This window comes from Terrapene carolina, unplaced genomic scaffold (assembly GCF_002925995.2).
Source record: "Terrapene carolina triunguis isolate 2854851 unplaced genomic scaffold, T_m_triunguis-2.0 Scaffold629, whole genome shotgun sequence".
Classification (NCBI taxonomy): domain Eukaryota; kingdom Metazoa; phylum Chordata; order Testudines; family Emydidae; genus Terrapene; species Terrapene triunguis.
Genome location: NW_020664980.1, coordinates 12,335,257 through 12,346,493, shown reverse-complemented (window position 1 = coordinate 12,346,493; position 11,237 = coordinate 12,335,257). Strand labels below are relative to the sequence as shown.

General features: G+C 40.6%; 1 protein-coding gene across 2 annotated transcripts in view; it reads left to right on the top strand.

The window, feature by feature from the left end:
- ADAMTS2 (ADAM metallopeptidase with thrombospondin type 1 motif 2) overlaps positions 1-11,237 on the top strand; it is a 263,392-nt gene that overhangs the window by 220,027 nt on the left and 32,128 nt on the right. For both annotated transcript variants that reach the window (XM_026659415.2, XM_026659414.2), the window contains exons 9-10: positions 98-230; positions 3,221-3,334. In XM_026659415.2, the coding sequence (XP_026515200.1) occupies positions 98-230; positions 3,221-3,334 (247 nt within the window). The remainder of the gene's footprint in view (positions 1-97; positions 231-3,220; positions 3,335-11,237) is intronic.

Here is an 11,237-nt window from a genome sequence, read left to right as displayed (position 1 = left end):
TACCCTGTATTTTGTTTGGAATGAAAATTTAAAGAAACCACAAATGCTATAAAAGTCTCACATTCCCGTCTGTTACTGTAATTTTTGCCTATTGCAGTTCCTATGATTGTCTGCGTGATGATCCTTTTGAACATGATTGGCCTTCCCTTCCCCAGCTGCCAGGAATTCACTACTCCATGAATGAGCAGTGCCGTTTTGATTTTGGTTTGGGCTACATGATGTGCACAGCTGTAAGTACTTAGCTGAGTTCTGCTGTTCCTCCTCCAGGAGTGTTGTAATTGTCCTTGAAATGGCCTTAATAAGGACATTATAGTTAGGGCTTCCGATCTTAGGTTTTAATGGATAAACACTGATAAACACACCCTGATGGGGGGGAAAAAGAAGAAATCAGCGATTATCCAATAAACACAGGGAAAACACCAGAAATGGTTACTTGCATCTAAGGGCTTGTCTACACAGAGCAGTAATGTGGACTATGGAGGTGTGATTTCTAAAGTGCACTAATGTGTTGCATATTAGTTGGTCCATGTAGACCCCACTTGTGTACACTAAAGGTTCTGCAATACACTTTAACCTAGTGCTACATTAAAGTGGACTAGGGAACATTACAAAGAAATTATTCATTACAGTATATACTGCTGTCATGAGTAATGTAATATATGTGACAGATATTGCAACTGCATGCAGTATCTTTGGGGAAACATTGGATTAAGGTTATGAATGATTTATGTATCGCTGTGGACCAGGGATTATATGCAGTTCTGATGGCTGGGAGGGTTGTATTTAGCTCCTCCAGGAAGTAATAACAGTAGGGGGTGATTAAGGTAAGTCACTCAGGTTGTAAACACCTCCAGAGGGCTACCACCCCCTGAGGAGGCTTGCATATCCTGGTTCGAATTGGGTTTTCCGGATACCAATAGACAAAGGAAGGGCTTTTGGCATAACAAAGCTTCTTTTAAACTAACTCTTTCTGATCCAGGACCTTCTCTCCAAGGGGAGCCCCAACCCTTGCAGAAGGGTTGGAAAGACTTTGGCCTGCTAGGGTCCCATAAGACTGATGGGTGACTCCTGGTGTGTTTAGTGTATGTTTAAATCTGTTTATTGTTTCTATTACATTTTCTCTGTAATGTTTTTGCCTTAAGAAAAAGGGTGCTTGCTTAGACAGAGCTGTGTGGTAACTTGTAACTGCTGGGAATACCCTGGTCAGAGCTCTTGGAGAGAAAGCACAGGTGCTGGCCTTTAGGCAGGTATCACAGTGTAAGTTAGGGACCTGTGCAGCCTAACTCACTCTCCCTCCCCCCTGTCAGAAGGAAGTGAGACAAGAGTCCCTACCCATAGAAAGATGATGGCTGGAGCCCTGACACCTGATTGGGCACGCCTGGAGTGGACCATGGAAGTGGGGAATATAGGTGAAATTACCCTGAAGCTGTGACAATATATATTACCCATTACAGTATATACAAAGAGAGAGCCTCCCCAAACCTCTAACGTTTGAACATCTACATAAAACTCAAAAATTGCTACCAATAAACCTTGAAAATGAAATTAATAAACCCTGAAAAACAGAAGCCCTAATTATAGTGAAGCTGCCATGAAGAATATTGTGTCCAGCTAATTATAAACAAGGAATAATACACTAACTTTGATGTGATAAGGAAACTCTTTTTAATCTTGTTGGGTCTTTTATTTTTTTTAATCAGAGGTCAAGAAATTATTATGCTCTAATTTCATTAGCAGTTCCAGGCTTGAAACACAAAGCCTGCTATGTCATTGAGTCTGCCACGCACAGTGTTGGTGTCTGCTTACTTCTTTTTTTGCAAAACTTCCACCTAGGCTAGAGAGAAACAATAATGGTTTTCATCTCTTGCTTGTTTAATGTTTCACGCTTACTGCTCACATAAGGCAAGATGCTGCATCTTGCACAAAAATAACCAATTTTATGGAAAGGATGATGTATTATTGTTCCTAATGTGGGCAAGGGGCGCTGAAGGCAGATAAGACCGTTTGCATGCACATTCAGTGAAGCAGTGGTCTCCCTTGTACCATGAACATAATACGTAAAGAGCATCTTTGAGGTCAGGCAGGATTAGTACAACTCCCTACTGGCTTGGCCTGAGGGTAGATGATCTTTTGAGACCTATGGTAGAGCTTTGCCTCCCACTTCCATCTCCTAAAAGTGGGACTAAACTGTAAGCTATGCAAAGAGGAGCTTCCAGGAGGTGTGGCAGCTGCTCACGCACAGTGAGAATTCTGGTTCGAAACTCATCAACGATAACATGCATGACAAACACAGCGACTCCCGACATTGAATAGGAGACTCTAAGCATCAGCTGTATTAGGATGTCTGGACATAATTCCGTTGATGCTACTCTGGGAGAAAGTCACTGGTATGTATTCTTTTGAATAGTACCTTCTTCAAATAACTTCTATTGACCTTGTGGCCGATCTGTGTTTGAGTGAAATGGGTGAATCTGTACTCTTTCAACTTCTGCATCAACTCTGTTCACTTTCCCACTAAGGTACCAGTCTCTCAGGGACCTGTGCAAATGGGGCCTTTGTTTGCAGCACCAATTCAGCATAGTGCTAAATCCAGCTTTGTGCTCCACAGGTGTCTTCAGCAAGGAAGAGGGCTTGGGCAGACCATTCACACACACACACACACACACACACACACACACACACACAACCCCTCCCCACAGCAGTAAAGCAGCGTGTGTACCTAGCACCCACGAGAGCAGTAGACAAGGAAACCATCTTGCCTTTGCCCACCACAGCCCCAACACAGTATATAACCTGTTAGCTAAGGTGTCTGGTCAGGCCCTTTGCTGGCTAGCAACCACAGTGAAGTCCTGGTCCATGACTTGGGCTCCTAGGCATTGCAGTGATACAGATAAATAATGTCTACTGCCATCTACCGCGTGCAGCTCATCACATGGTGGCTAATTGCCCTTGTCCATTCTATCCTGTGAACCCACTCTCACATTTCCAGCATCACTCCACTCAGGGCAGGATTTCACTACAAGAGTCAGTGATGTTGCATGAAAACTCCACTCAAATGTGACCTGGCCACAGAGATATTATTAAATGGTCCTTTATTACTCCATGATAACATCTGCCTCTTTTAAAGCTGGAAGAAAATAAACTGCAGAGAGTGTTTCTAATGGAATTCTGTCAGACAGCTCCAGAAACAACATATACTCTGCTTTTTTGTGTGTCCTAGTTCCGTACGTTTGATCCCTGCAAGCAGCTGTGGTGTAGCCATCCCGATAACCCTTATTTCTGCAAAACAAAGAAGGGACCGCCACTGGATGGGACTATGTGCGCGCCTGGAAAGGTGAGACTATATATCACTTTTTTTCATGCTATTGGGCGTACAGGTATGTGTTCACGTATTTGGGGGATTTCATCAGAGAATCAAGGAACAAGATGGCGTTGTTCTTTCTGGTTTGACCTTCTCTGAATTTGTGTGCGATCTGGTCCTCTCATTTCAGAGGCAATACAAAAAAGGACCACAACAGATAATCTGAGCTGTGAAGAAAAGTCGAGAGAGGAAAATAAGGTTGCAGCAACATGAGGTCTGGAGCTAGAGATTTGTGCTGATCTGTTCTATGTAACATCTGTCTAGCGGTCTAACCTGTTTTCAGTACCAGTCCTTGTAGTCTGTAGGCATCGATAGATCAGTACTTATTTGCAGATCATAATGATACGGTCACAAGAAGAGTTATTCATTTGCAAACAATCTGTCATATAAGTGTGGTTGTGTTTAGACCACTAGTGATGCTTATTGGCAGCCATGGCAACAGAAAGCAATAAGATTTCGAAGATTACAGTTGAACTAAGCCCACAGTAACGATAGTCAGAGCAGCCCAAATGAAAGTATAAGCGTGATGGGGAAAGCACAGCAGGTGTGGGAATTCAGGCTGGATACACGAGAGAGGTTGCCTTAGCTTTTGAGTCTTTTGACAGTCGCTTCAAAAGAGGATGGGATTATGAGACCTATTCAAGGGCACCAATATGAGAGCAACTAGTGACTATTATGAGGGCAGAAGCCAGAGCCCATTGTGAATGCTATTGGGGAGGGGAAATATTGGACGCTTATTTTAGTGGTTCGCAGGGAGCAAAGGGAAATATTAGGAGTTTTGGAAGTGGCGAGAGAAACTTACAGATGGCAAAGGTTTGGGCTAGTTCCTATTCTTTTGAAACCACACTTTATTCAGCCCTACCATATAGTAATTATCAGTTACCCTTTTATAGACCTAACTGCATGCTCATTAAGGGTCTGATCCCAAAACCCATTAACGGTAATGGAAACACTCCTCCTGTCATCCCTGGGCTTTGGATCAATCAGTCTATACAATGACCCTTTCGGGGCAGTGTTACCACTTGGAAAGGATTTTTCTAGAGGGTGTTAAAAGCAACATACCATTTCCCCAGTGGACAGCATAATTTATACAAGTAAATCATGTTAGCAGCTGCTGCTGTGGTTTGAACCCTCTCTTTTTGGATAAAAATGTCATGTGGTTCTAAATTCTTTTCCCCTGTACACTGTGGTCTGCTGGAACCCAATCTCTTCTCTTTTTCTCCTCCCCAGATGATTCCTATTAATTAACACCATATTGCCTGTGGGAAAAGTAGCAATAAAACTTGAAAAATTAAACCCCAAACCTAAGACAACATTTTTAGTTAATTAGCCAGGATGTTATTTTTGGTTAAAAATATAAAATTAGCTATTTATGCAATTAATAAATCTAACAAAAATGCAGTATTGAACATAATCTATACTGGAAAATGGTTATTTGTTTAACTGTTATTACTGTATAGCACAACATTTGAATGTCAAAATAATTGAATAAATATGATAAAAAAATGAGTTTCATTCCAAATATGTTGTAGACAGGCTTTTGAATGGACAAAGCACTTCAGAACAAACTTTACTAATTGAACCTGCCTTGGTTGGTGAGAAGGATGGAGGTCTCTTCTATTTCTCTTTTCTATGACTGTAGTTAAGCATTTTTATGTTACCAGATTGCTAGTGAGCAGAGAGAGAAAGAGAACTGGCAAATGGGAGCCATCCATAATAACTAGCAGGAGAAGGTTGAGTTTTGACTGCCATCAAAATTATACCCGTTGGTTATATGGAAGATAATAGTTATACAGTTATACCATAGATAGTAAGTGAATTGTCTGTTGTTCTCTCACCGAACTGGCACCTTTTGGAACAGCAGTTACTACTGTATGCATTTGGGATAAAGTCCTGGCTTCACTGAAGACAACAGCAAAGCTCCCATTTCACCCTTGGTAGTTTACTTCATTAGACAATTAGTTAAGGCAAGGAGAGCTGCCATTTTGTCACTTGTTAAGTGTTCAACATTCCTTTCTTGAGTCCTACCTTGAAGCACGTCAGCCTTTAATAATTTGGAGCTTCATCTGGAAGAAGGTTAAAAAAACCCAGAACTTCATCTTTTCTCTGACAATAAAAACTACTTTGCTTGGTCTTCCATGTTTCACATGGATGGACAGAATACACGTGTCTAAGGTCTGCAATATGATTTTGCATTAAATGTTTTTATGAAACCAGAGAAAAATATAATTATTTTCCTTTTGCTAGCTCTCCCTTCCTCATGGCCCATCAGTTCATTTTAGTACTTCGCACAAAAATTGAAAGAAACAAAGGACATTAACAAATTATAATAGCCTTGCGCTTCCAACCAGATAGTTAAGGATCAGCCAATGTTTCCATTATAAACAAAGATCTTCAGTACCTCAGCTGAGATGTTGCATACTGCGTTTCAGACCAGATAAAATTTTTACAGCTAACTCTATAAATTGGCCATTTTTATAGTTATGGGGAGATTGAAGAGAGTTTATGCATATTTGAAGCTTTAGTAGATAATAGAATTATCTTATATCCCTAAGGACACTGTTCCAGATTTTTTTGGTAAACATTTTGTATTCTTCCAAGAGATCCTTAGAAAATTATATAAAATTAAAAAATACATTGTTAACTAATATTAAAAAGACTGAGCTTAAGCTTTCTTCACAATAGCATGAGTTTTAAAAGTGTCCTTAAATTTGAATTTGCTGGCTCTAAATATGAACAATATATTTATCAGGAAGGTGATGGTACTTGGTGGTTCTGAATACAGGCAAATCAGATGAACTCCCTGCCATCTTTTCCTTGCCTCTTTGCCCTCTATTTTTGTTGCTCTTTTTTGATGCATGCACTATCACCACCCACTTTGGACCATACCGAGATCTCTGTTATATAACAGATTATGTTGTGAGGGTGTGATTGTACCATTTACACAGCACAGAGAGATGAGAGTCAAGCTCTACCTTTGCAATTTCCTTTTATATGAAATGGAAGGTCCCACATTCCTTACTACCTGATCAGAGTCTGAGGAAGAGGAAAATAACTTGAAACTTTGTCCACATATTTTCTTTGGAATAATGTCAGGCAAAAAAGGAACAACCATAAATAATTAACTAAAGGTGTTGGTTCAAAAAGATCCATTTGTTTCCCATTTCTGAGATTTGCAGCTATCACCACTAATTCCAAGTGCCCCACTTTAAGATGGGCCAATCTAAACACTACTGGTGTGTCATGAAAACATTCTGGCTTTGCAACGGCCGACGGAACTGAATGCCAGAAATGGTTGTGATGTTGTTATGGAGACTAACCCAAGTTAAGGGACAAAGATTTTCACCAGAGTGTTGCTTGCAGAGTACTGATAGCTGCTCTTTGAACTTTTCTAACCTCAGTTGATGTTACTGAACAGAATCTAATCTAGCCTGTACTCTCCTTCACTGAAGGAACTGTCAGGGGACCAAGACCACCTACGATAGAGACTAGCTAACTAGAACATTTTCAGCAGATGTTGTATGGCAGCATAATAGTCTTTGTTCTGAATTCCCAGCCCATATCTTGGACACAGCTCTGAGATTAAGTAGTGAAAGGAGGACAAACTGTTACATTTTCTAATGTCTTACATATTTGTCTGATCCAGCAAGATTTACCAAAATTCATCCATAGTTTCCAGTAGCAGTCTTTTGCCTATCAGTTTATCTTCAAATGCTTCCATCTGAAGTCCAATATATGTGTAGGAATTATTGGAAATAATCACTCTAAAGAGTTAGATTTTGCCACTTCCAGCACTTTCAAATGGATTTCCATTGGGCAAATGGAGGAATATGACCCACTGTATTTTGTTCATTTGCAACAGGCTGACAATTCACTCTTTTTAGTGATGAAAGGACAAAATATTTTCCTGGCTTCCTCCTTCCCAGGTGGAAAAGGAAATATTACTGTGAAAAACCCTGCCTTTTGTCATGCAAAATATTAATTTTTGTTACATTTTATGGAGAACTCATATATTGTTTTGCATTGCAGAAAAATCTAATTTTTACCAGCATTGAGAGGGAGTTCTGAGCAAGGAGGAATTGCAGGATCTGGCCCTATACTGCTTTTTTTAAAAAGTTAATCTTGCAAGGATTTATGCATGCATTTAATACTATGCGATCTGAGCAGTCCCATTAACTTTCATGAGACTACTCCCATGTGTAAAGTGAAGCATTTGCACAAATCCTTATGGGATAGGAGCCTTAATATGAAGTTGAATATATTGCATAAATTGCATTGTAAGATCTGCAGATAATGAGCAACTATACAAAGCTTAAATCTTCTTAATGCACTTTGACGTAAAAAGTATATGCTTTCCAGCTGATGATATATTTACCTGTATCTGATTCTCTTAACCCCGCTGTTAGCCTCAGGCTTTTCCAACTGCATGAAATCAAAAAGTGTTTGGCAGGTTTTTTAAACTAGTACTTTTTGGTTGAGACATTTGCTTTGGCTGAGGCAGCTAGCCCTTCCCCATGAGAAAGAAATAAGAGCATTCATGCAAGGAAATTGCATGCTACAATCCATCTGCTTTCTGCAGAGAGGAGTGTGAAGGCTTATGCCACTTGGCACTCATTTATTTTGTTGTTAGAGAGGTAAGAACCCTCATATCTTTCAGTGCCAACAAAGTTGACATTATTCTTGAATGCTGACACATAAACCAAAGCTCCAAGTACACAGTTGACCTAGCAGCTGTTTTTCTTCCTTGCACCATTTTAACAAGAAGATGATCCAAGCTGACCGTTTCTTTTTCCCTCCTTCATAAAAGCACGGAAATTATTAAATATTGAAATTAAAATATATTGTAAAAAAATTGACCAAGAAAAACGTATTTTGACAAGGCTAATATGCACTTGAGGCAGTCCAGATAATTTCCCAGTGAGAAAGCAGACCTCCACTTCTCTCAGGAGACAGTTGGACAAGTTAGTCACCACAGACAGTGAGAATACTTGACTCGCCACTCAAAGTAATTTTTATTGGCTTGCAGAGCCCATTGTTATGCGACAGCCTTCACTTGATACCTCACAACTAAATATGCTTGAACAGATGGAACAGGTTGGCCTAGCCCTGCAATGCTCTGCCATGATGGGGAAGTCTAAATAAATCTCTCCATGGTAAGATCTCAGCACAGCATGGAGGAGATGGAGAAGCACAAACCCTAACATACAGACAGACTTTGGGACTATCTTACAAATGTTTGGACTGAAAAACAGGGATGTGCCCTAAATAGAGCAAGCAATGTCTCTTATAACTTATTCAGACACAAAAAGAAGGTTTACCAGCCCTCTCTTGCAAATTAATTTGGAAGTGCCAGTGTCCCTTAGAATAGGGGTTCTCAACCTTTTTCTTTCTGAACCCCCCACCCCCCAACATGCTATAAAAACTCCACGGCCCACCTGTGCTACAACAACTGTTTTTCTGCATATAAAAGCCAGGGCTGGCATTAGGGGAAAGCAAGCAGGGCAGTTGCCTGGGACCCCACACCACGGGAGGCCCAGTGAAACTAAGCTGCTCGGGTTTTGACTTCAGCCCCGGGTGGTGGGATGAGGGCAACGTGGGCTTTCTGCCCTTGGCCCCAATGAGTCTAATGCCAGCCCTGTTTGTTGGACCCCCTGAAACCTGCTTGTGGACCCCCATGGGGCCGTGGACCCCTGGTTGAGAACTGCTGCCTTAGCAACACACTGGCTCCTTCTTGGCATGTACACTTTTTGCTTCAAAGAACAGCTGAAATCAGTCAGCAGTAGAACCTTTTACTGTAATAGATTTAAACTTCCTCTCCTGGAAATTGCACTTGTTTTTGACTGCCCCTTCTGCCAGAAAAAGAGGCGAGACTACAAGCAGAGTTGTCTCCTCTTCCACTCAGAAAACAGTTTACGTTTACCCTCCCTTTTTTCCTTCTTACCAAAAAACTGTTTGTGCTTTAATGTCAGTTACATAATTAAAATGAAAACCTCTGTTTTTGCTAGGAATAGAGGTTCCAATTGGCCCTTCTCCAGCTGATTAAGAAGTTAACTGGGTTAATGGTGGGAAGGAAAGAATCCAGGTTCCTTCATTACACTGGAGATCAAGCTATTTATATTTGACATCCTCACGCTCCTTCCCCCTTGCAAAAGTAATACCATGCTGGATTCTATTACGGATCTTGTTCTCTTGTGCAAGCTTCCCCTGCAAACTCTTCTCCTTTCATCCCAAAACAAGAATTGGCAGAGCTGGAGATGACTCATTTTGCATGTTTCTTGATGGCTAAACTTCAGCTTCCATGTTTACCATGTGGAGACTGGCAACCAACATAGGACTAACTGCTCCAGTGAAAATTGAGACAGCTTCTTTCCCTTGAGCAACAGCGCCAACAGTACTTCACTTCTATTAACTCACCATTTTGTGAGCCTCTCAGTACTCCTCTGCCCCTTGAGTTCAAGCACTAGATCATTTCATAGTAAGCTGTAAATATGCAGTTGATCTCATATAGGCTGGGTGAGTCAGAGAATAATGTGTAAATTACACCTGATGGTTCAAAGCTTTGATGGTGAGAGAAGGATTTTTGGATAATTGCAGACCAGGAAATATTGAGTCATCTTCTCTCAAACAAGATTGAAATGTGGACAGACAGCCTGATGCATGCTTCCACGCAGGCCCCAGCCACCCTTCAACTGTTGTTCAGATTACGCCCTGCCTCCAGACTGGCATCACTAGGGAATCTGAGAAGGGTGCAGCACTGAACTTTCAAATTCTTATGAAGCATGAGAGAATTAGCATTCATGACATGAGGCTAGAGAAAATTCACCATAAATAGCTTTTGTGGGTAACCCACCTCCTTCATAAAGCTTTTCATCAAAAATGTGTACATGCTACTCTTTGTTTCTTAAATTCATTGCCATCTGTATTCATGTCTTTAGATGAGAACCCTCAGGAGCAGAGATTTGGGTTTTGTTAGGTAGAGTTTACCTGTGTTAGAGCCCCATATACATATAGTCCAATGCCCCAGTTTTGCTTTGACATAAGGCATCTGGCATAGAGGACCAAATACTGATACCACCGAGTAGTTGAGATCAATGATACTGTCCAGTTATTACTTGATGTTAGTAAGGGTGTTGGAATCTGGCCCTTACTGACTCTCATGCTCCTCTGGAATGAATGTGATCCCTTAATTATGTTTTGACGTAGAGTATTTTACAGTCATGATAGAGAATCAACATCTTAAACCAAGTTTCTCCTCTATTTTTGTGAGCTGTTGTCTAACCAAATTACTGACACAATAAATAATCTGAATAGTGATTCAAAGTCACTAAACAATTCAGCAAATCAGTAAAATACATCATGTCACAATTTTACTAATTATTCCCCTTTTTATTTACTTTATTGATGATTGTCCATCACTTCTAAGAATTTGTCTTCCTGAGCACTAATCACTCTACGCTTTAAGGAAGATTTTGTGTTCTAAATCTTCTCTTTTTGTTTTTGCTGGCAGCATGCATTTGGCCATATGCTCTGCTTATACTGGCTGCCAAATTCTTGGATTCTCAGGCTTGTTAAGCTGTGTAAAATGTTGTTGTTGACTTGAATGAGAAGAAAAGTAAGTGAATGATTGCACTTGTTGTTATGGCCATCTGTGTGTGAGAACCAGGCCTCTCCCCTTGACAGGAACTGTTAAAACAGACCAACTACAGTGTGAGTGGAGTGTAAAATAATTACTGGTTCTAAAATATCTCCTGGCACCCACATTTCATCAGTGTAACTGTTATAGGAATGATGAAAAGTAAGGGCCAAATTCTGCTGTCCTTAACCTCAGTGGGAATCTTTCTTAAGGACTGGAGAATTTGGCTCTGAGGTATTAGGG